Genomic DNA, 26,950 nt, shown 5'->3' on the forward strand with positions numbered 1-26,950 from the left:
ATGAATAAAGTAATAGCAATGGGAGTAGTGTATAGTTTGTGGTGTGTCATTTCAGTCGTTGCTGTCTGTTGCGCCCTCCCAAAGGGTTATTACTGTAAGTATTGTACTAAATAAACACCAGCTGATTGATTGTAAAGTGCATCTTAGTTGTAGTTTTCATTAACACATTTGAAAGTGTTGATATTAAAAAATAAAAATCGCATGTCAATAACAAAGCCAATGTACTAGCGCATCTGTGGAAAACTGGAGCTTGACTTAATTTACGTTGGGGTGTTTTTTGAGTCAATTTCTTTGTTGGCATTGAATATTGCAACACGACCGAGAGGTAGTTTGGCTGAGTCCACTGTCAATGCTGCTGGAGTGATCGCAGTTGGCAGCTGAGTCGGGCGTAACCTCACACATAATCCAGGTACCAAAACATGGCACCGTTAGATTTCGCGTGAATCGGTGGGAGTTGGTCAATGCCAAAAAAGTACCGGATTCGGTACCCATCCCTATCCGTAAGTCACTGACTATTTGTCCAATGAATATAAAACCTTCAGGATATCTGTATTACATGGATGCTAACAAGGTACAAATAATTTTAACCACAACTTATGGAAGGCGCTCAAATGTGATTTACAGTCATGCAGTTAATGTACCTTGCCGTAAAAATGGGGCATTGGAAGAATATTCTCATTTTCAAAGTACTGGGCTGTTAAAAAGTGGAAAGACTGGCACAGAACTCCGTGGGTTTGGCAGTGTCATGGCCAAGTATTGAGAACTGTTTAGGGAAGATTGGGGTTAAAAGCAAACTGTCTCACAAAAGTTGTGCTTTTTCTAGTTTTTGAACACCCCATGCTTTTTAGATTTAATTTTTATTCTATCAACATGTCAGGCCTGGCACTTGTCTAAATGATTTGAAGTGCAAGTTATGAAGCACCCAAGCCAAAAGGAAATCACAATACTGACAAAGCATTTCTTTATCTTTGGGCCTGCGTGCTTGTATTTGGTTTGGACGGTGGCCGCGCAGCCACGTCGCAGCTCGGCTTAATGTAGCTGAGAGGGAGAAGCCTGAGGACGTGACAAAAAGGGCACCAGATGTAAGGAGGAAGATGAATTGATGCAGCAACTGGTACCAAAACGCACTCGATCACCGTAACGTACTGAATATGACAACAGTGTGTTGGTGCCATTCATCTGTTGCAGTGCTGACAGATCCATTTTCCACAACTGTTAAATAATAACAAGAGTTACTTACCGTTTATGTTCATGGCTGGCAACACCACAGACATCTTGGGGCGACTTCCTTTATTGTGGTTGGTGGCAGGAAGTAGCAGATGATCCTAAGAACACACAAACAGGAGAATTCTCACTGGGCAGCAAAGTCGGCTGTAAATTAGATGTGACGCTCGCTTCTTTGGCCAAAACCAAACCGTTCAAAGATTATATGGTAGAGGCAAACTACATTAGGAGGCTAGGATTCCTCAATTTTAGGGTGGTGAAACGATCCGTGCTGAGGTCAACGGTGTTTGTTTCTTACAAACTAAGCCCAGTTTCCATGTAGCAGCCTATAATCAAAATATTTCATTTTCCCTCAAGGCTAACTAAGCACTTTTTGTCCTTAATCCCCAAGAGATGATAATTGCAAAGTAATTCAGTTATTGGCGCTGTAAATAATGGTTCTGTGAGACAGAGAGGAAAGGCTTAAATCCGAGTACATCCTCTTGAGAAAGATGAGTGGAGTGCCCATGACAGACAGACAGACAACATTCACACTCACATTCACACACTAGGGCCAATTTTAGTGTCGCTAATCAACCTATCCCCAGGTGCATGTCTTTGGAGGTGGGAGGAAGCCGGAGTACCCGGGGAGAACATGCAAACTCCACACAGAAAGACCAAGAGCCTGGGGATCGAACCCAGGACCTTTGCATGTTCCACCTGTATAACATAATGGCTGAGTGACAATCTGGTGGGAGGAAAACATGCAACTTTTCTCTGATTACAATAGAACGTTCACCTACCAAATATCAGGAGCATTGTGGCAAATGGGTGCAAGCTTTTGACCACAAACTTAGTCACTGCTCGGCGATATTCGTCAAGCGCAGGGCTAGGGCGTGACGCAATGTTGAGAGAAATTCTACAGCACATATGAGAATTAAGGGACAATGGTATATATTTGGAGCCAAACCACTTAAATTCTAATTGAAAACCACAGGAGCCACGAAACAAAACAAAATGTGTCAACAATAAATTCTCTCTTGCTTCGTGCATTTGCACACAAATATTGGAAATCATCTGTTCCTGGGTCAAAACCTGGCTATTATTTAATAACTCATGTCTTAAGAAACATCTCAACATTCTTAACTGCCATGTAATCTACGGCGAAGACAATGAGAATGTTAATAAAAAAAACGTTAAAATCCCGCAAATGAACCACCAAGTTTCCTGTAGTCACTTGGTGGGTCGTCTAAACCAGTGTTTTTCAACCTTTTTTGAGCCTAGGCACATTTTTTTCATTGAAAAAATCCAAAGGCACACCACCAGCAGAAATCATTAAAATATGAAACTCAATATTAACAATAAAAAGTCGTCGGATATGATTTTAAACCATAACTAAGCATGCAACACTATAGCTCTTATCTCAAAGTAGGTGTACTGTCACCACCTGTCACATCACACCCTGACTTATTTGGACTTTTTTGCTGTTTTCTTATGTGTAGTGTTTTAGTTCTTGTCTTGCGCTCCTATTTTAGTGGCTTTTCCTGTTTTGTTGGTATTTTCCTGTAGCAGTTCCATGTCTTCCTTTAAGCGATATTCCCCGCACCTGCTTTGTTTTAGCAATCAAGAATATTGCAGTTGTTTTTATCCTTCTTTGTGGGGACATTGTTGATTGTCATGTCATGTTCGGATGTACTTTGTGAACGCCGTCTGCTCCACACGCTGTAAGTCTTTGCTGTCGTCCAGCATTATGTTTTTCTTCACTTTGTCGCCAGTTCAGTTGTAGTTTCGTTCTGCATAGCCTTCCCTAAGCTTCAATGCCTTTTTTTTTAGGGGCACTCACCTTTTGTTTATTTTTCAGTTTAAGCATTAGACACCTTTTTACCTGCACACTGCCTCCCGCTGTCGTCTGAAAAATTGTGATCACGATTAGCTACCTGCTGCCACCTACTGATATGGAAGAGTATTACACGGTTACTCTGCCGACACTCAACAACAACACATCATTTGCAGACTATAATTACTGGTTTGCAAAAAATGTTATACCCCAAATAGGTGAAATTAGATAATCTCCCACGGCACACCAGACTGTATCTCACGGCACACTAGTGTGCCGCGGCACAGTGGTTGAAAAACACTGGTCTAAACAGCCAATGACTACCGTGTTCTCAAATTAGCGCCAGGCCACCCTGCAGTGGAATTTAAGAAACCGTGGCTGAAGGCAACCTCCTGGTTAGCAAGATGACAGCAGATGGACAACAGAAACAGCCGTTTCCACCTCTGCACGCAAACTTAAAATGTTGGGCTGCTCAGCTGTTGGTGTGAAACTCATATGTGTACTGTTGTTTACAATGAACTCATCAGCGGTATTAATGCTGACTGAGCAGTTTGCTCCTCACCGCTGTGTAGTACGATATACTTTTTATCAAATAACAATGTGGTCAAAGAGTTATGTGATCCTTTCCATGTTACTAAGCATTCCATGTTACTAAGCATTTAAAGGGGACCTATTTGGCAAACGGAGATATTTATAAAACTTCTTTCATACTTCCTCCAAACGAGCCGTTTGGAATTTACCCAATTTGTGACATTTTTCCAATCTCCATGTCAGAATAATTGTATCTAAGTTATCACAAAACTTTGTGTTTCAATGAGTTCCCGGCGAGAGGACAAAAGCTGTATTTGATCCTACCAAACAAAAGGCTTGTAAAACTCCACTGTGTAGGATGGGGAGCGACATGAAGGTTCTGTTTCTTTGATGTATTGTAATCCGCAGAAAGATTTTGTCTTGACCCGAGATCTACAAAGCCGAGAGAAAGCAGGACCTGCCCAAGCTCCAGGCACCTTTTCTTTGAACTGTTTTACAACCTTTTTTTTAAACTGGTTTTAATCAAAGGTGATGGCTGTTTACGACCCCCCTCCCTTAGAAACAACTGTTGCCATGTAATCAGAGAAAGTCCAAATAAAAGAGGAGGCGTACAATCTTTCGTCAGAGCGTGGTGACACTGTGCAAGGGTACAGGTGTAAGGGTTTCTCCTCAATTGAGCCAAATTGAATTTTGTCTGTTTAATTCCTTGCTTCTTGTCTTGTTTAATAGATGTCATCAGTGTTTGAACCTGACACTCCACCTATGGTAAAGTTTTACTCGAAGAGCTTTGCACAAGTCTGCCTTTGTAGTCTGCGCTGCAGTCAATTAGCTACTTCTTTTTCTCTATCCTCTTGTTGTGGGAAAATACTGGCTCGTACATGCACATACATCCGCCGCTGTAGCTATTTCTAATACAAAGTAGCGTAAAGTTCTAACTTAGACTTGATGTGGAAGCGCTTATTGCTACAACATGGCTGAGGGGGAGAAGACGCGTCGAAGTGGAGGCACGTAATAAAACCGCCCTGAAGAGACGGTCAGAAAGCGGCTTGAAAAAAATCTGGAAAATATAATCTAGGCAACATTTTGACCAAAGAACCACCATTACATGTCATGTATACCACAAGGAAATCATAATATGGCCACTTTGAGTAAAATAATGAAGTTGTACTACATAACTATACATTTTCACAAATTGAAGAAATAGCATTCTGCAGAATTAATTATGAATACATTTCCAGAAAATTATTGATAAGCTCTGCGCTACACGAATATCACTGAGCAGTGACTAAGTTTGTGGTCAAAATCTTGCATGATTTGCCACAATGCTCCTGATATTCGGTAGGTGAATGTTCAATTGCAGTCAGCGAAAAGTTGCATGTTTTCCTCCCACCCAGTCATTATGTTATACATACAGGTGGAACATGCAAATGTCCTGGGTTCCATACCCGGGCTCGGGGTCTGTCTGTGTGGAGTTTGCATGTTCTCCCCGTGACTGCGTGGGTTCCCTCCAGGTACTCAGGCTTCCTCCCACCTCCAAAGACATGCACCTGGGGATAGTTTGATTGGCAATACTAAATTGGCCCTAGTGTGTGAATGTGAGTGTGAATGTTGTCTGTCTGTCTGTGTAGGCCCTGCGATGAGGTGGCGAGGGTGTACTCCGCCTTCCGCCCGAGTGCAGCTGGGATAGGCTCCAGCAACCCCCGCGACCCCGATAGGAACAGCTAGAAAATGGATAGATGGATGGACATTTCCATGTCCGATTGTCCATGTGTAAGCTTTCTTTCTTTCTCTTGCTTTAAAATCGGGTACAAGAGGATTCATTCTGTGCGTCGCTCTCAGCACTTGAGAGCTTTTATTAAATAGCAGGATTAAACAATTACAGTAAATGCTCTTGTCATCCATCCAACATTTTTGTTTCGGTGGGCGGTGGCAGGACCGCTTGTTTACACACACGAAAGGACAGAGCCTCGCTAGCGAGACGTAAAAAACACGAGGAAAAAAGATTATTGCAAAGCCATATGTGTGGGAATATTTCAGCCTCAAAGTGAATGACAGAGATGAGTCCATCAAAAGGGTGCTGAAGATGTTACAAAGTGATTGCAAAAACAACAACAAAAAGCCAGCAAAAGATAACTGAGAGTTTGAAAGTCTATTTTATTTTCACACTTATTGTATTTATTTGTGTTTCCTCCCTTATTTAGGATAATTAAAAGCTTTTGAAAAAAACGTTTATTAGAAACAAAACTATTGGTTAAAAAGGTAACTTGCATTAATTTTGTAATTAAATTACTGCTTAATTTGGTCTTAAAATAATGCTGACAATATTGTTTATCGGCAATAATTTGTGGGACAATATATTGTCCAGCGAAATGTCTTAAGTGCTATTAACACAGACATCATGCTTTCAATTAATACCCTGTCCATATCCATCATTACCGTAGATTTATAGCCACACAGCGCTGAACAGCCTGGACAGAAACATATTTTTTTAAATACAAAACAAAGCCAGGGATTAAACAAAGGTCCTTCACTTCCTGCACACATTCTGTCTTAAACGATTCTAAATAAATCAAAAAAAAAAATATATATATATATATATATATATATATATATATATATATATATATATATATATATATATATATATATATATATATATATATATATATATATATATATATATATAAAAAAAGATATATATTTACACATATATATATATATATATATATATATATATATATATATATATATATATACATATATATATATAAAATTATTTTTTTAAATTTCTATTTATTTATTTTTTATCTGTCATTTCTAGCCACTTAGGCAAATCATATTGTTGATGCCCATATTTGCTGTACAGATTTACCATAGAAAAGAGAAGTGTGGGATACTTTTCATGTTGCCTTATATGTATTTAACTTTTTTAAATGTTTGAGTAGAATTTCATTAATCAAAACCAGTTTTCTTTTAAGTAATATATACATTTATCACAGCTGTTTGTCTAGTTAATGGAGGAATGTAGTTAATCATAGAACTGGCACCCAATATTATTAAAAAGTATGGATTTTGAATCAAGAATCATTCTGAATCAAATTGTTACCCCCAAGAATCGAATCATATCAAATTGTAGGATGCCCAAAGATTCACAGCCCTATTAGCTATATTGTACTTTACAGCCTGAACGGAGATACTGTACGTATACACTACCGTTCAAAAGTTTGGGGTCACATTGAAATGTCCTTTTTTTTGAAGGAAAAGCACTGTACTTTTCAATGAAGATAACTTTAAACTATTCTTAACTTTAAAGAAATACACTCTTTACATTGCTAATGTGGTAAATAACTATTCTAGCTGCAAATGTCTGGTTTTTGGTGCAATATCTACATAGGTGTATAGAGGTCCATTTCCAGCAACTATCACTCCAGTGTTCTAATGGTACAATGTGTTTGCTCATTGGCTCAGAAGGCTAATTGATGATTAGAAAACCCTTGTGCAATCATGTTCACACATCTGAAAACAGTTTAGCTTGTTACAGAAGCTACAAAACTGACCTTCCTTTGAGCAGATTGAGTTTCTGGAGCATCACATTTGTGGGGTCAATTAAACGCTCAAAATGGCCAGAAAAAGACAACTTTCATCTGAAACTCGACAGTCTATTCTTGTTCTTAGAAATGAAGGCTATTCCACAAAATTGTTTGGGTGACCCCAAACTTTTGAACGGTACTGTACTACTGTCCAAAGTTGTGCATAATTTCCGGATATATGGTTTTTATTGTACAGTAGTACCTCAATTTACAAGCTTAACTGGTTCTGTGACAGAGCTCTCAACTCAACACACTTGTATCGCAAATCAATGTCTCCCATTTAAATTAATTTCAACTAATTTAATTGGTGCTTGGTCCCCACAAAACAGCACAATTTTAACGTGTACCATGTCTTTTTTAAAAGAAAAACAAGCCTTTAAAAAGAAACATTGTATAAAAACAAAGGAATAGAATGTTCTAACAAATACAGTAGTAATGTAATAATAATGTACATCATTTAACTTGGAGAGTGGACTACTGTCCCTCCTTCTAGCTGCTTGTTCATCAAACAACATCAGCAGTTTCTCCTTATTTTCATGGATAAATGTCCACTCTTTCATGGATAAGTGATCTGCTCAAATGGCTTTACCAAGTTTGCTGCAGGCTCAGTCATTTTGGAAATTTTCTTTTTTTAATTCAATGAATATCATCCACTTCTTCTCAGCACTGTCCTTCACACTCGCTTTCTTCCTTCCCATGCTTGGAAAACAATTATTTCCATCTCTAGCTGGCGAGTAAGATCAGATGTTTTGGGCCGACCTTAAGGGTTTCACTGTTGGGATGATGCTTGTAACTCAAATTTTTGCTTGCAACTTAAAGCATAACAATTAGTCAAGAGATAGTTCTTCTCTCAAAACACTCTTGATTGATTGATTGATTGAAACTTGTATTAGTAGATTGCACAGTACAGTACATATTCCGTACAATTGACCACTAAATGGTAACACCCGAATAAGTTTTTCAACTTGTTTAAGTCGGGGTCCACGTAAATCAATTCATGGTCTTAAATTGAGGTACCTCTGTATTTTTCCTCTCCGCCATTTAATCCTTGAGACGCTCACCAAGCGGAGGTCTCAATAAATTGTACGCCTCTACGCTTGGACCTCCAAGTTCTTCTCCAACTTTGGAGGCATATTTTTCTTGGAAATGTTGGTGGAATTTGAAATCGCGCGAGCAAGTTCCACTTATTAAAATATAATTGAGATTTAATGTGCAGTAATGCTGTGTTAAGTGCACTGTCAATCACTTAAAGGAGAGTGTTTATATTCACCAAAGGCAATACTACCAATTGAGTATTAATCAAAAACATGGTCCGGATGATTGCAACTAGTAGTTAAAATTAAAAGAGTTTATTGTTTGGCATATGCTTCTGGCACTGCAAGGCACTAAGAAAAAGCTGGACCCTACCAATGGGAGTATTAAATGTTCCCCCCAATGAGAGGGTTCTTGACGATGTAGGAAAACATCAAGTACATTACTGCTCATCATCAAGGGACCTACAGGCTAGACAAGCTGACATGAGAGCCGTTGCTGCCATGGCGACAGGTACATTTTCCTCGAAACATTTTGGATAAGGTCCTCTGTGAAATCATGCAATGTTTCCACCACGTCACCCCAAAACATGCACGCTTACATCAAGCGGAAGGTGCCATAACACAAAAAAGTAAGAGCAGTTTTTGGCTTTGTCAAGGAGGTACATTTTCCATCACCTCAACTGCTTTCATACTCAAGGCCACAGGTGCTTGTGTATCTGCTAAGGGCTTAAAAGGTGATCTGGGTTTCAATAGGAATGTGTCGCAACGACACAAAGAGCAGAACTGCCGGGGAGAGGACGAGAAAAGGTATGGACAATCCCCAAAGACAGACGTTCAAATTGATTGTGATTGGTTTCAAATTCAATCCAGAAGCCTGGCTAGTTTTGTAATCACATCATACTGAGTGGAACAAGAGCCCACCCGTTTTCACCAAATATATACACCCTGAAACCCAGGAAACAAAATAAAGGCAGAAATTACAACGTGACATTTTCTCTATAATAAGAACTTATTTAATGGTGCGTTTATACTTGTCAGGTTGGAATCACACCATTGCAAAAGTGATTTGCAATGATGTAACAGTAATAGGGATTAGTACCTTTCGCATTTGACGGTACCAATTTTTGCTACTTTTGTGGGTGTTAATGTAGATTGTTTAATAATAAAATCTCATCTTTTAATCATTTCGAGATCCAATTTTGACAACAAATTTCTCACTTTTGAAATATTACTTTGTTCCTCGTGATGTAGAATAGCGTAATAACTCCTATTACCCTCAAAAGTGCAGATTTAAACCATTGAAATACTTTCTATAGTTTAAGACTTACGGTCATTTAAAAACAGCACTGCACATCATAATGGCGCCTACAGTTTTGATTTTAAAGGTCTAAAAATAATTATGTACAACGTCTGGAGGGCTGGATTGAAAATCTTAATGGGCCGCATGTGGCCCGCGGGCCATATTTTGCCCAGGTCTGCTTTAGAGAGTCCAATTAACTTAACATGCACGTTTTTGAAATTACGGAGAAAACCCACACACACATGGCAATAATGAGCAAAATTAACAGAGATGCCCAAGAGAATGTGAAACTGACATGCTAACCACTCGGGCACCAACAACCCTACAGCGACAAAATATATATTAAGCAGCTATTTGAAATCCACCACGGTCACCATTGTCACCATGCCAACACCCCTGTGACCCACTTCAAGATTCAAGATTCAAGATTCAAGATTGTTTATTGTCATATGCACAGTTAAAGGCCTACTGAAATGATTTTTTTTTATTTAAACGGGGATAGCAGATCCATTCTATGTGTCATACTTGATCATTTCGCGATATTGCCATATTTTTGCTGAAAGGATTTAGTATAGAACATTGACGATAAAGTTGCAACTTTTGGTCGCTGATAAAAAAAGCCTTGCCTATACCGGAAGTAGCGTGACGTCAACGGTTGAAAGGCTCCTCACATTTCCCCATTGTTTTCAATGCAGCTAGAGCGATTCGGACCGAGAAAGCGACGATTACCCCATTAATTTGAGCGAGGATGAAAGATTTGTGGATGAGGAACGTTAGAGTGAATGACTAGAATGCAGTGCAAGACATATCTTTTTTCGCTCTGACCGTAACTTAGGTACAAGCTGGCTCATTGGATTCCACACTCTCTCCTTTTTCTATTGTGGATCACGGATTTGTATTTCAAACCACCTCGGATACTATATCCTCTTGAAAATGAGAGTCGAGAACGCGAAATGGACATTCACAGTGACTTTTATCTCCACGACAATACATCGGCGAAACACTTTAGCTACGGAGCTAACGTGATAGCATCGTGCTTAACTGCATATAGAAACAAAAGAAATAAACCCCTCGACTGGAAGGATAGATAGAAAATCAACAATACTATTAAACCATGGACCTGTAACTACACGGTAATGTTTTCCAGCCTGGCGAAGGTTAACAATGCTGTTGCTAACGACGCCATTGAAGCTAACTTAGCAACCGGACCTCACAGAGCTATGCTTAAAACATTAGCTATCCACCTACGCCAGCCAGCCCTCATCTGCTCATCAATACCCGTGCTCACCTGCGTTCCAGCGATCGACGGTGCGACGAAGGACTTCACCCGATCACAGATGCGGTCGGCGGCCCGGAGACGGAGGAAGTTAAGGTGTGTTCGGCGGCTAGCGCGTCTGCTATCCACCTCAAAATCCTCCTGGTTGTGTTGCTATAGTCCGCCGCTAATACACCGATCCCACCTAGAACTTTCTTCTTTGCAGTCTTCATTGTTCATTAAACAAATTGCAAAAGATTCACCAACACAGATGTCCAGAATACTGTGGAATTTTGAGATGAAAACTGAGTTTTTTGTATAGGATTCAATGTGTCCGCATACTTCCATTTCAACGATTGACGTCACGCGCATACGTCATCATACATAGACATTTTCAACCGGAAGTTTAGCGGGAAATTTAAAATTGCACTTTATAAGTTAACCCGGCCGTATTGGCATGTGTTGCAATGTTAAGATTTCAACATTGATATATAAACTATCAGACTGCGTGGTCGGTAGTAGTGGGTTTCAGTAGGCCTTTAAACAGACAGTTTGCCGTACAATGAAAATCTTACTTTGCTAGTCCACCTTTCAACAAGTCACACGGTACTTAGCTAAAAATAAAAAATGAAAATAAAAATGTATATACAAGGCACAGTAAGTAACATAACTGTGCCTTGTATATACATTTTTATTTTTTATTTTTAGCTAAGTACCGTGTGACTTGGTGACAGGGGGGCCTTAATCTTTGACCATCATGTGTTAGGACTCCCACCTCATTCAGCAAGACTATTGAATGCATTGCAGCGCTCAAGGGGAAAGAAGCTAAATATCCCTTTAATTTTGTTAGCAATGTTTTTGTTTAAAAGCACGATGGAGCTTTACTGGGCTGTTTCATTGTACTGTCTGACAGGCGCTGGAGTCATTCAAAAAGAAAATCTGTTTTATTTGGTTAGCACTTTACACCATAACGTTACACTGGGGCCCTCTATAAATATCTTTCCGGGAAGAAAAGACAGCACTAAAACCCAACGTGATCAAAGAAGTTTTACTGAAAGTGATGTCCACTATTAATCATGGTAAGACAGCAAATCCAAAGCAGATCCAGAGCCCAGACTGAGGTAAAAACTCTAATGAAGAAAGAGTGAGAAGATGAGAAATGACATGTAGTCATGCTTGAAATCTTAAAAACATGGCCCGGATGATTGCAAATGGGCCGGGAAAACGGAACCCTTGGGTGTGTTCACATCACCCCCACCTCCGCCCTGCTTTCACATGAAATTTTTACGTTAAGGAACCTATTTACAGGCTATTCATGATTCATTCATTACACATTATTTTCTTTATTTAGTCACTTTATGGACAGTTTGTAGGAAAAGCTACAGCAGTGAAACCATTACTACGTGTTGATTGTCAACATATGGTTCCGTGAGGACAAACTTACCCTGCGGAAAGACACTACGTAAAAAGTGTCACCACGCCTGTTGATCTCGCCAAAGAAGTCGTTGTACGTGTGATGGGGTGCGTAGTACACTTGTAGCTCACGGCCAGGGGTCCTTAAAAAGAGAATAATGCATTAAAAAACACTCCGGGTGTTACTATTAATCCATATTTATTTACATTAATTGGACCATCATTTCATGATACAACTCTGTAATACAGCAACTTTCCTTGCTAGGTGAAATGAGCTTCTCAGTGGTTTCTAATGAGGTAGTTACAAATAATAGCTGGTGAAAAGATTGATTGCATTGACTATAAAACACATCTTCTGCCCTAATCAGTCCGATGTCAGCAATTCAACCAATCCCTGCAAACTACGTGCGACCTCAAAACTTTGTCCAAAGAACGCAACTTATTTTGGGTAATAAGCGTCATTATCGGCAATTACATTTGTCAAATCAATCCCGTCTACGCCGCTAAGCCCTCTGGGTAATGTCGCATATAAACATTGAGCATTGCACCAGCGTCCTGATTTCACAGTTTGCATGTATTCATATATTTATTTAATTCTAATGTATCCATAGTAAGACAATTAAAAACATATTTTCATCTGCAAAAATTACCAAAAAAGGCAGTATTTACATGTTAAATATGTTTAAGTGTGATGAGAATCTCTTATCAACTCTCCTTTACCAACAAAAAATACTGCTACAGATCACTTTCAACTGTTCATAAATGGTATTGACATTTGCGGGTATATGACATAAATTTATGTTTGTTTAAGATGGATAAACACTTTCCCAATGAGTGCAACTCTTCAAATTTAAAGTGTTTACAAAGTACAAAGAAGAAGAACCTGGCGACATCACTCTGTTCACCTCTGCGCACTTCATGCCTTATCAACTAGCTAGCTGCTAAGCTAGCGCGGAGAAAGGCAGCGCCGGTCAGTAAGAAGCTACTCCTACAGACCGCGACCACTTCCCTGAGGACAGCAGGAACTTCACTCGGTGACAGAAAACACTGTGAGTAATGGCTTCCTGCGCGTCTTGCACCATACTCACGGAGAGGTTGGCTCTGCTAGAGGGCCGTGTCCGCCAGTTAGAGCAGAGTAATGTCGTAACTTTAGATGTTGCGGACACATCTGCTAGCGTTAGCTGTAGCGAGCTAACTAGCCCAGCTTGTAGCAGTCCTAAGCGGCCTACAAGCTACGGTGTACCGGTTGAGACGCATAATAGATTTAGCTCTTTAGCTAGTCCTACACCCCAGTCTACCGGGCACCACACCTTAGTTATAGGGGACTCCATCACCCGAAACATAAAGCTTAGCAAACCAGCCACAATAAAGTGTATCCCCGGGGCCAGAGCACCTGACATTGAAGCTAATCTTAGGGAGCTAACTCGCAACAGGCCTAGTAAACACGTACGACAGGCTAATCGCACCACTAATTATGCGAATATAGTTGTACACGTTGGCTCCAATGACACTAGAATGAGACAGTCAGAGATTACAAAGAGAAACATAGCCAGGACTTGTGATCTCGCCAGAAAGATGTCCAGGCATCGAGTAATTGTCTCTGGCCCCCTGCCTGCGAGAGGCAATGATGAGAGATATAGCAGATTAGTCTCGCTTAACAAGTGGTTGGCTAGCTACTGTAGGACGCAGGGACTAACGTTTATTGATAACTGGCCCTCTTTCTGGGGCAAACCAGGCTTGCTGATGAGAGACGGCCTTCACCCTAACCAGGAAGGCGCCATCATCCTGTCTAGAAACATAGACTACTATTTAAGTCTCACTTGACTGACTACACTAGAGCAAGCCCGGTCACAGGCAATTACAATGTCTGTTAGTCCGGGTGAGGAGTCAGTTAAGCTAGAACTAGCCAGCGCCAGGCTGGATAATCCATGTACGCATAGCAATTCTCTTAGAATAATACACAATTCACATAATGTTTTTTCTGTTGTGTCTGTGTCAGAGGTGGACATGCATTCTACTGAGGTGGCAAATTATGATATGTCCAGTCTATTGCAGCACCAAGCAAACAATCGGAAAATTCCCGTCATATCAATTCCTAGATATGGTCGAAACTATTTAAAGTGCACTACGCATAATAAACGCAACATTGTTAATATTGCCACTACGGATAATCTTAACAAAAACTCGTCAAAACAGCCCAATACCTATAATATGGGCTTTTTAAACATAAGATCATTGTCTCCCAAGGCGTTATTGGTTAATGAGGTCATTAGAGACAACAATCTTAACGTCATTGGTCTTAGCGAAACCTGGCTCAAACCGGACGAATTTTTTGCGCTCAATGAGGCATCTCCTCCTAACTATACGAATGCGCATGTTGCCCGCCCTCTTAAAAGGGGAGGGGGTGTCGCACTAATATACAATGAAAATTTCAACCTTACCCCTAACCTAAATAATAAATATAAATCGTTTGAGGTGCTTACTATGAGGTCTGTCACACCGCTACCTCTCGACCTGGCTGTTATCTACCGCCCCCCTGGGCCCTATTCGGACTTTATCAGTGAATTCTCAGAGTTCGTTGCTGATCTAGTGACGCACGCCGACAATATAATCATAATGGGGGACTTTAATATCCATATGAATACCCCATCGGACCCTCAGTGCGTGGCGCTCCAAACCATAATTGATAGCTGTGGTCTTACACAAATAATACATGAACCCACGCATCGCAACGGTAATACAATAGATCTAGTGCTTGTCAGGGGTGTCACCACCTCCAAAGTTATGACACTTCCATATACTAAAGTAATGTCCGATCATTACCTTATAAAATTTGAAGTTTTGACTCTTTGTCAACAAGCTAATAATAATAATAACTGCTATAGCGGCCGCAACATTAATGCTGCCACAACGATGACTCTTGCTGACCTACTGCCTTCGGTAATAGCACCATTCCCAAATTATGTCGGCTCTATTGATAAACTCACTAACAACTTTGACGATGCCTTGCGCGAAATTATTGATAGTATAGCACCGCTAAAGCAAAAAAGGGCCCCTAAAAGGCGCACCCCATGGTTTACAGAAGAAATTAGAGCTCATAAATTATCATGTAGAAAACTGGAACGCAAATGGCGCGCGACTAAACTTGAGGTTTTCCATCAAGCATGGAGTGATAGTTTAATAACTTATAAACGCATGCTTACCTTAGCTAAAGCTAAATACTACTCAAATCTCATCCGCCTCAACAAAAACGATCCTAAATTTCTGTTTAGTACAGTAGCATCGCTAACCCAACAAGGGACTCCTCCCAGTAGCTCCACCCACTCGGCAGATGATTTTATGAATTTCTTTAATAAGAAAATTGAACTCATTAGAAAGGAGATTAAAGACAACGCATCCCAGCTACAACTGGGCTCTATTAACACAAATACGACTGTATATACGACGGACACTGCCCTCCAAAATAGTCTCTCTATTTTTGATGAAATAACATTAGAGGAATTATTACAGCGTGTAAGTGGGATAAAACAAACAACATGTTTACTTGACCCACTTCCTGGGAAACTTATCAAGGAACTGTTTGTATTATTAGGTCCATCAGTGTTAAATATTATAAACTTATCACTTTCCTCCGGCACTGTTCCCCTAGCATTCAAAAAAGCGGTTATTCATCCTCTGCTCAAAAGACCTAACCTCGATCCTGACCTCATGGTAAACTACCGACCGGTCTCCCACCTTCCGTTTATTTCCAAAATTCTCGAAAAAACTGTTGCACAGCAGCTAAATGAACACTTAGTGACTAACAATCTCTGTGAACCTTTTCAATCCGGTTTCAGGGCAAATCACTCTACGGAGACAGCCCTCGCAAAAATGACTAATGATCTATTGCTAACGATGGATTCTGATGCGTCATCTATGTTGCTGCTTCTTGATCTTAGCGCCGCTTTCGATACCGTCGATCATAATATTTTATTAGAGCGTATCAAAACACGTATTGGTATGTCAGACTTAGCCTTGTCTTGGTTTAACTCTTATCTTACTGACAGGATGCAGTGCGTCTCCCATAACAATGTGACCTCGGACTATGTCAAGGTAACGTGCGGAGTTCCCCAGGGTTCGGTTCTTGGCCCTGCACTCTTTAGTATTTACATGCTGCCGCTGGGTGACATCATACGCAAGTACGGTGTTAGCTTTCACTGTTATGCTGATGACACTCAACTCTACATGCCCCTAAAGCTGACCAACACGCCGGACTGTAGTCAGCTGGAGGCGTGTCTTAATGAAATTAAACAATGGATGTCCGCTAACTTTTTGCAACTCAACGCTAAGAAAACGGAAATGCTGATTATCGGTCCTGCTAGACACCAACATCTATTTAATAATACCACCTTAACATTTGACAACCAAACAATTAAACAAGGAGACTCGGTAAAGAATCTGGGTATTATCTTCGACCCAACTCTCTCGTTTGAGTCACACATTAAGAGTGTTACTAAAACGGCCTTCTTTCATCTCCGTAATATCGCTAAAATTCGTTCCATCTTGTCCACTAGCGACGCTGAGATCATTATTCATGCGTTCGTTACGTCTCGTCTCGATTACTGTAACGTATTATTTTCGGGCCTCCCTATGTCTAGCATTAAAAGATTACAGTTGGTACAAAATGCGGCTGCAAGGCTTTTGACAAAAACAAGAAAGTTTGATCATATTACGCCTATACTGGCTCACTTGCACTGGCTTCCTGTGCACTTAAGATGCGACTTTAAGGTTTTACTACTTACGTATAAAATATTACACGGTTTAGCTCCAGCCTATCTCGCCGATTGTATTGTACCATATGTCCCGACAAGAAATCTGCGTTCAAAGAACTCCGGCTTATTAGTGATTCCCAGAGCCAAAAAAAAGTCTGCGGGCTATAGAGCGTTTTCTATTCGGGCTCCAGTACTCTGGAATGCCCTCCCGGTAACAGTTAGAGATGCTACCTCAGTAGAAGCATTTAAGTCCCATCTTAAAACTCATTTGTATAATCTAGCCTTTAAATAGACCCCCCCTTTTTTAGACCAGTTGATCTGCCGTTTCTTTTCTTCTCTCCTCTTCTCCCCTGTCCCTTGCGAGGGGGAGTCGCATAGGTCCGGTGGCCATGGATGAAGTGCTGGCTGTCCAGAGCCGGGACCCCGGGTGGACCACTAGCCTGTGCATCGGTTGGGGACATCTCTGCGCTGCTGACCCGTCTCCGCTCGGGATGGTTTCCTGTTGGCCCCGCTGTGGACTGGACTCCCGCTGATGTGTTGGATCCACTGTGGACTGGACTTTCACAATGTTATGTCAGACCCACTCGACATCCGTTGCTTTCGGTCTCCCCTAGAGGGGGGGGGTTACCCACATATGCGGTCCTCTCCAAGGTTTCTCATAGTCATTCACCGACGTCCCACTGGGGTGAGTTTTTCCTTGCCCGTATGTGGGCTCTGTACCGAGGATGTCGTTGTGGCTTGTACAGCCCTTTGAGACACTTGTGATTTAGGGCTATATAAATAAACATTGATTGATTGAAGAACCATGATAAACATTCTGAATTAATTTAATCCATCCATTCATTCATTCTCAAAATAATCTTACTCATCTCATCATATGAAATATAACTTACTTCACCGAATATTATTTATTTATTTATTTTTATTGTGATTACTTATGGAGTATAGTGTGAATAAATTGAGAACAGGAAGTGAACAAAAGTTTTAGCAACTGTTATGTAAAAGAAAAGGGGTAGAATTAAATAAGCTCTGCTTCTTCCTACTCCTTTTCGAACAGGTTGAAAAGAGAAACTGGAAATTGTGATGTATCATGTTGTATGCTTGCATGTTCAAAATAAACTCAAACTCAAACTGAGGACAATAAGTAAGTCATTGGTGGTGTTTTCTCTATAATTATGATTAATTATTAGTTATGATTAAATAAAACAGGACATAAATTTGACAATGAGCTCAGAGTATGTACTTTTACTGCTATCTAGTATCTACTTTTAAGTCTGTGCGGTATGAAATGAGTAAAACATCAATAAAGTAGTTTTCCAGTTTTTGTTGCGATCCTGTGATTCTTGAGGCTAAGATTACAAGGAACACTGAAATTATTGATAACAAGTTCATAAAATCACAAGCTGATTCAATGTTAAAAATGAGCCTCAAAACATTGCAGCTTTTGCTGCACCTTTTTGAAAAATCATTGACCATGGCTGCAACAATCACAAAACAGCCTGTGAAATCCTGAGGGGACTGCCAAATAATACGTGTATTATTGTATTTTAGATTTTCATGCATTATGCATTATAACCTCCCCATACAATCCTTGAAGATATGAATACAGGGAAAAAATGTACTTGAACTTAGGCCACTAGACCTGTTTAAACAGTTTCCCCTTTGTCCTTCACATTTCCTTGCCAGGGAGGGGGGAGAAACTATAGGGGGCCAGCAAAACCTATTGACTCCATCTGTTCTGATCTGAGTGCAGCTCAGGAAAAGGTTTTGAGTGCCAAAACTCTGAAGTCAAGTACTGGGGTCATCCTTGACAATCTGTGCTTCATTAAAAAAATAGCAAGAGGGGGGACAATTTCCAAAAAAGGAGAAAAACATTTTACCTCTCATTATGGTTCCATTTAAAGAGCCACTTAAGTCAAATACTATTATATGAACAGTGGCTTTACGTAATGGTGTTGTGTTGAAGGAGGCTGCAATACATTTGTAAAACAAGGCAATTTTAAAAGGGGAGTTTACTGACTACATATATGCTGTACTTAACCCTTTAACACTAGAAGTCCCAGCATTTTTCTGTCTACCTAGAAGACCCAGAGAGGGGTCATTTGGCCCGACGCTTTTCCCGAATACACTAATCACTCATTTTGTTATGGTAATGAGGCTGTTAGGGGCAGTTTGTCTAGGTAGACAGAAAAATTATACATGTGGGAAATGCCGAAAGGAGCAATGGCAGTGCCAGGATTGTGAGTGACTGCTCAAATGTATGTCAGTCACGTTTACATGGACATGGTTTTTCATTCTTTGTAAATATGCTTTTTTCTTTGTAAATTTTTTTTTTTTAACTATTTTTGGCACACAAAAATAACAATTGCTTCTGCAACAACCCTCCACACCAAAACTGGGAAAACAGTTGCTTTTTCATTCTTTGTAAATATGTTTTGTTTTGTATTTTTTTTAACAATAAATGTCAGAGTGTTGATCCCTTCATTCTGTTGATCCTTGCAAAAACACACACAACCTACCTCAGAACTAAAGCTTGAGCTGTAAGGTCCCCTCCCCCACACAGGCTCAAGTGGCCCCCTGCCGTGTGCCACTAACAGCCACATTTTCATAACAAAAGGAGTGTCCACAGGGGGGACTAGGGGTCAAATGACCCTCTTGTGTGTTTTCTAGGTAAAAATGTCAATTGACCCTTCTCTGGGACTTCGCGTGTTAAAGCAGTGGTCCCCAACCTTTTTGTAACTGCGGACCGGTCAATTTATTTTTTTTTGGTCATAAAAAAATACAATCATGTGTGCTTACGGACTGTATCCCTGCAGACTGTATTGATCTACACTACCGTTCAAAAGTTTGGGGTCACCCAAACAATTTTGTGGAATAGCCTTCATTTCTAAGAACAACAATAGACTGTGGAGTTTCAGATGAAAGTTCTCTTTTTCTGGCCATTTTGAGCATTTAATTGACCCCACAAATGTGATGCTCCAGAAACTCAATCTGCTCAAAGGAAGGTCAGTTTTGTAGCTTCTGTAACGAGCTAAACTGTTTTCAGATGTGTGAATATAATTGCACAAGGGTTTTCTAATCATCAATTAGCCTTCTGAGCCAATGAGCAAACACATTGTACCATTAGAACACTGGAGTGATAGTTGCTGGAAATGGGCCTCTATACACTTATGTAGATATTGCACCAAAAACCAGACATTTGCAGCTAGAATAGTCATTTACCACATTAGCAATGTATAGAGTGTATTTCTTTAAAGTTAAGACTAGTTTAAAGTTATCTTCATTGAAAAGTACAGTGCTTTTCCTTCAAAAATAAGGACATTTCAATGTGACCCCAAACTTTTGAACGGTAGAAATATTAATAACAGAAAGAAACAACCCTTTTGTGCGAATAAGTGTGAATGAGTGTAAATGGGGGAGGGAGGTTTTTTGGGTTGGTGCATAATAATTGTAAGTGTATCTTGTGTTTTTTGTGTTGATTTAATTTAAAAATAAATACAATTCTTGTGCGGGTACCAATCGATCCACGGACCGGTACCCGGTGGTTGGGGACCACTGCTTTAAAGGACATTCATCCATCCATTTGTGTTAATTTTCATTCTCTTTAAAGCCAAACATGACACTATTTAAGTATGTTAAGGTTGTAAAAACATTTATGGTCAAATTGATTAAAAAAAAAAAAAATCAGTTTTAAACACAAATATCAAACATGTAATGTTTTACACTTTTGATCAGATAATGTCACAGGTTAAAATTTGTAAAAAAAAAACCTAATTAAAATGTATATTAATTGAAAACTGTGACATAATTTGATCAAAAGGTTAAAATGCTGATGTTGATTGAGAGCTTTGAGCAAAAAAAGAAAAGAAAAATATGAATCCAAAAAGTTTTAATGCCCTTTGCAAAATGAAGGGCTTATAGGCCTTGTTCACTCTGCATGTCAATCCGGATTGTGAACAGTGCATTTCCGAATTTCTCACATTCGACCCAAACCTCTTTTATATGTTAATATAAAACGGATATGTAAGTGATGCGACTGCAGTGTGAACGCTTGGGTCTCGTTCTTCCGACCAAAACGTCATCAAAAAAGCGATAAACGTCATAGTTCTCCGCCAAAATAGACGGTTGCAAAATAACTAGTTGACATAAGAGCAGAAAACAGGCAAAAATAATGTTTATGAACTTACGTCAATGTTCCACCACTCTTGCGTCTTTGACTGTTGGCAAACACGCTCTTTGGAGCAGACATCAAAGCAAATGTCCCGCAAACTGCGAGAGTCAAAACGCTTGCACTTTTTGCCAGAACTGGAGACCGACTAGACTAAATTGAGCAAATTAAGCATTTTCAAGCATAAAAAAAAGCTGAATGAACGAAAATATCCCTACTACAGTAACAGTTGCCCTTTTAAATTATCCCATCAACTCCCCCCAAAATGGATTAACTCGCTGGAATAAAAAAAACAATATAACATTCATCCATAAACGTGGACACATGTGAAAAAGTGCAATATATTTATCTGTACAGTAATCTATTTATTTATCTATATATATTTATTTATTTTATATATATATTTATATATTATTTATATATATTTATTTATTTATATATGCACCTTATTGCTTTTTTATCCTGCACTACCATGAGCTTATGTAACAAAATTTCGTTCTTATCTGTGCTGTAAAGTTCAAATTTGAATGACAATAAAAAGGAAGTCTAAGTCTAAGTCTAAGTCTAGATGAGACAAAACCAATCAGAGTGCACTGTTCAGTATTGTGGTCACTGATTGGCTCAGCCTCAGGCAGCATTACAGTGCTATATTGGATTAAACGAGTGTAAAGGCGACTATGTGGATATTATTTCATGTCTAGAGTAGTGTTGTCCCGATACCATTATTTTGGTACCAGTACCAAAATTATTTCGATATACTTTTCGGTACTTTTCTAAATAAAGGAGATCACAAAAAATTGCATTATTGGCTTTATTTTAACAAAAAAAACATATGTTTCTTATTGCAAGTTTGTCCTTAAATAAAATCGTGAACATACTAGACAACTTGTCTTTTACTTGTCTCATTTAGTCTGCTGACGTATGCAGTAACATATTGTGTCATTAATCATTCTATTATTTTGTCAACATTATTAAGGACAATTAGTAGACAATTGTTGTTCATTTACTGTTAATATCTGCTTACTTTCTCTTTTAACATGTTCTATCTACGCTTCTGTTAAAATGTAATAATCACTTATTTTTCTGTTTGATACTTTACATTAGTTTTGGATGATACCACAAATTTGGGTATCAATCCGATACCAAGTAGTTATAGGATCATACATTGGTCATATTCAAAGACCTCTTGTGTCCAGGGACATATTTCCCGAGTATGTATTTATAAACATAACATACATTTTTTTTAAACGAAAGAGGATGTTGTGATGCCAAAAAATATCGACGTAATCATAGTAGTATCGACTAGATTCGCTCCTATACTTGGTATCATTACAGTGGACGTCAGGTGTAGATCCACCAAAGGTGTTTGTTTACATTTTGACGCCAGTGAGCTACGGTGTGTAGTGAAGCATGTTTAGCTATTCCTCGTCCTGCAGGGATGATACTTGTAGGAAACGTACTTTATTTGTTGCCACGAAGACGAGGATTAGTGATTTAGAAGTAGCTAAAACACTGCCGACTGGGGCTGGACTTCAGCCGCGAGCTACCTAGCCATGTCTTAAAAAAACACCTCTTACGGCGGGCCTTTCAGTGTTATAACTTCACCTTTATCGTTAATTTTTAAAATGCGTACGTTCTCCTTTTTCTGTCTACACACTGTGTCTGCTTGTAAGTACTCCGTGATTGTGCACTACGGAACATGCTCGTCTGCTCGTAAACCAGCAATGTCATGACGTGACGACGACGGGGGCGCGGCGAATCTGTACTTTTCAGAGGCTGTATATATTCAAAAATGTTTTTCTCGACTAGGGCTTGTACGGTATACCGGTATTAGTATAGTACCGCGGTACTAATGAATCATATTCGGTACTATACAGCCTCTGAAAAGTACTATACTAATACCGGTATACCGTACAAGCCCTAGTCGAGAAAGCTCTCATAATGTTGAAACTCGTATTTACAAAGTTTTATATGCTCTTGCTATGAAAATATTAGATATATAATCACGGAAATGGATTTTCCACAATCAGTCTCAGAACCAATTAAAAGCGACTAACAAGAGATTACTGTTCATGTCCTGCTAGGCTTTGGGGTATTGTTGAATAACTGCCAGTGTATTGAACACCATGTGATAGAATTGGACATTGACATTTTTGAATATAACTTGAAAAACAACATCTTAAGAAAAATCTTGTATTATAGAGTAACCACAAAAAATATGGCCAAAATAAAGCAAAAATTTGCTTATAAGTACAAAAAGTCAGCCTTTGATCTAAGGGTTGTTAAAACAATATACTTCAAATTCATGTACAGTCGTGGTCAAAAGTTTACATACACTTGTAAAGAACATAATGTCATGGCTGTCTTGAGTTTCCCATAATTTCTACAACTCTTATTTTTTTGTGATAGTGATTGGAGGAAATACTTGTTGGTCACAAATAATATTCATGACGTTTGGTTCTTTTACGAATTTATTATGGGTCTACTGAAAATGTGATCAAATCTGCTGGGTCAAAAGTATACATACAGCAATGTTAATATTTGGTTACATGTCCCTTGGCAAGTTTCACTGCAATAAGGCGCTTTTGGTAGCATCTGACACCACACAGACAAAGATGCGACCTTCTGAAGGAAAGTTCTGTGGTCAGATGAAACAAAAATTGAGCTGTTTGGCCACAATACCCAGCAATATGTTTGGAGGAGAAAAGGTGAGGCCTTTAATCCCAGGCCTGGAACACCATCCTACCATCAAGCATGGTGGTGGTAGTATTATGCTCTGGGCCTGAAAAGCTGCCAATGGAACTGGTGCTTTACAGAGAGTAAATGGGACAATGAAAAAGGAGGATTACCTCCAAATTCTTCAGAACAACCTAAAATTATCAGCCCAGAGGTTGGGTCTTGGGCACAGTTGGGTGTTCCAACAGGGCAATGACCCCTAACACACGTCAAAAGTGGTAAAGGAATGGCTAAATCAGGCTAGAATTAAGGTTTTAGAATATCCTTCCCAAAGTCCTGACTTAAACGTGTGGACAATGCTGAAGAAACAAGTCCATGTCAGAAAACCAACACATTTAGCTGAACTGCACCAATTTTGTCAAGAGGAGTGGTCAAAAATTCAACCAGAAGCTTGTGGATGGCTATCAAAAGCACCTTATTGCAGCGAAACTTGCCAAGGGACATGAAACCAAATATTAACATTTCTGTATGTATACTTTTGACCCAGCAGATTTGGTCACATTTTCAATAGACCCATAATAAATTCATAAAAGAACCAAACTTCATGAATGTTTTTTGTGACCAACAAGTATGTGCTCCAATCACTCTACCACAAAAAAATAAGAGTGGTAGAAATTATTGGAAACTCAAGACAGCCATGACATTATGTCCTTTACGAGTGTATGTAAACTTTTGACCATGACTGTAGATGGTACACTAACTTGTAAAAAGAAGGATAGAGCAGTCATTCATGGCGACCCCTCATCGCTTACTTTAGCAGTTGGACCAGCCAGGACTCCTCTCATGTTGCGAAACAGATTAGTTGCGTTTCGCATGTCAACACCTTCTAAACTTCTAAACAGCTGCATCGCGTACTGCGTCTCTCATCATGAAATGCAGTTGCTTGTACAAAGAAGAATGATATCACGCATCAACTCACTTGTCTTCGTCTGTTTTTGTGTATCTAACGGTCACAATCTGGGAGCTCTCTGCATCCTTATTTTCGGTTTTCTGTTGGGGAGAGGGGAAATCCATTAAAACATATTGACTAAGACTTGTATCAAACAAAAACAAATGCAAAGTATCCGACTTGGCATGACCCATTTTTTTTAAAAGATATCTTTGTATTGTTCAACCAATCAAGCATCTTTTAAATGACACAAAGTGTATGTTTAAAATGTGTGAATGGTTAAAAAATTCAAAAAAAATTCAAGTACTTTTACAAAACCTGAAGTTTGTCCCTAAAGAACTGTCAAGTTTCTGGTTTATTGTAAAGAGGTGATACATAAATAAATATACAAATACATATACAATACAAAAAATCCGATAATGATGGAAAGGGGAGGAGCTTGGGCAGTATTGTAGTTTTTACTTACTCATGGCTGCCAGATTAAATCCAGCTCAAAATAAGAGGAATGAGAGGAAGAGGGGGAGGTGAAACAAAACACTTCACAATAAAAACAATGAGGTTTTAAACATGAAGATTACCAGAATGGTCCTGGAGTGCTTGAGGTGGTTGTTACTCATGCGCCTGGATTTGGTCAGCTCTACCTCATGACGGTGGACCCACCCCTTCAAATCATGGGCCAACCTGTCAATCAAAGTCAGCACATACTTACTTTTTTAAATACCATTTGAGGTGTTTCATGTGTGATCTTTAGGAGAGGAAGAAACACTCACTCTAAACACTTGGTCCGATTAACAGGAGGCTGGCATGGCGCCGGTGGCCGGAGGAAGTTCAGCTCCTTCACCACCATCAGGGCCTTGTCCTCAGAGCTGCAACATTACAATCAAACACCGATGAGATTTTGATACTTGTGGAAAGGCTGGGAAAAAATATGCGACAATTTCACATTTAATGACCCGTTGAAAAAAAACAACCTTTTTCTCATTAGAAAATATGCTTTAAGTGCAAAGCAGGAGCCAAGATGGCTGGTCGTCAAACGGCCATGACAAGCGAGGAGAAATCTGCATGGCTACAAGGGGGGCCCAGCTGGGAAATTTATGGATTTTGTTTTTATTGGGTACTTTTCAGGATTGCATTGATTACATTTTAATGGTTACCAAGTGTAGAGCTGGCAGGGCGTCTGTCACTCAGTCAAGGGACGACAGAGTCACACGACATTATTATAAACCTGCATTTAGTGGTCTTTATTCAACAAACTTATATTTAACTAAACGTTGGCATTAACAGCGGTGGCTGTGGGCAACCTAACTTTGTACTAACCCAACAAAATGGCAATAAATGCATTTGAAGTATCATGAGTGGTGAGCATCCAGCAGCTTCATCGACCTTTGCTTACGCTTTAAAATATCGGTTGGTGTGAAACTCATGCATGTTACACCTGCAATACTTAGGATTAAAAAAAAAAAAAGAAGTTAACATTAGAGATGTCCGATAATGGCTTTTTTGCCGATATTCCGATATTGTCCAACTCTTAATTACCGATTCCGATATCAACCGATACCGATATATACAGTCGTGCAATTAACACATTATTATGCCTAATTTTGTTGTGATGCCCCGCTGGATGCATTAAACAATGTAACAAGGTTTTCCAAAATAAATCAACTCAAGTTATGGAAAAAAATGCCAACATGGCACTGCCATATTTATTATTGAAGTCACAAAGTGCATTATTTTTTTTAACATGCCTCAAAACAGCAGCTTGTAATTTGGGACATGCTTTCCCTGAGAGAGCATGAGGAGGTTGAGGTAGGCAGGGTGGGGGGTGGGGGGGATAGGGGTAGCGGGGGGTGTATATTGTAGCGTCCCGGACGAGTTAGTGCTGCAAGGGGTTCTGGGTATTTGTTCTGTTGTGTTATGGTGCGGATGTTCTCCCGAAATGTGTTTGTCATTCTTGTTTGGTGTGGGTTCACAGTGTGGCGCATATTTGTAACAGTGTTAAAGTTGTTTATACGGCTACCCTCAGTGTGACCTGTATGGCTGTTGAGCAAGTATGGATTGCATTCACTTGTGTGTGTGAAAAGCCGTAGATATTATGTGACTGGGCCGGCACGCAAAGGCAGTGTCTTTAAGGTTTATTGCTGCTCTGTACTTCTCCCTACGTCCGTGTACACAGCAGCGTTTTAAAAAGTCATACATTTTACTTTTTGAAACCGATACCAATAATTTTTAAACTGAAACCGATC

General features: G+C 39.5%; 1 protein-coding gene across 1 annotated transcript in view; it reads right to left on the reverse strand.

The window, feature by feature from the left end:
- Nucleotides 1–26,950, reverse strand: part of LOC133644733 (cyclic AMP-dependent transcription factor ATF-6 alpha-like) — a 66,142-nt gene continuing 39,192 nt past the window's right edge. Inside the window, exons 11-16 of the mRNA XM_062039450.1 lie at nt 25,478–25,573; nt 25,286–25,388; nt 24,738–24,808; nt 12,195–12,306; nt 1,241–1,325; nt 1–1,053 (exon numbers count right to left, since the gene is read on the reverse strand). Of these exons, the coding sequence (XP_061895434.1) occupies nt 866–1,053; nt 1,241–1,325; nt 12,195–12,306; nt 24,738–24,808; nt 25,286–25,388; nt 25,478–25,573 (655 nt within the window). The 3' untranslated portion in view covers nt 1–865. The remainder of the gene's footprint in view (nt 1,054–1,240; nt 1,326–12,194; nt 12,307–24,737; nt 24,809–25,285; nt 25,389–25,477; nt 25,574–26,950) is intronic.

Source organism: Entelurus aequoreus, linkage group LG27, assembly GCF_033978785.1.
Source record: "Entelurus aequoreus isolate RoL-2023_Sb linkage group LG27, RoL_Eaeq_v1.1, whole genome shotgun sequence".
Lineage (NCBI taxonomy): Eukaryota > Metazoa > Chordata > Actinopteri > Syngnathiformes > Syngnathidae > Entelurus > Entelurus aequoreus.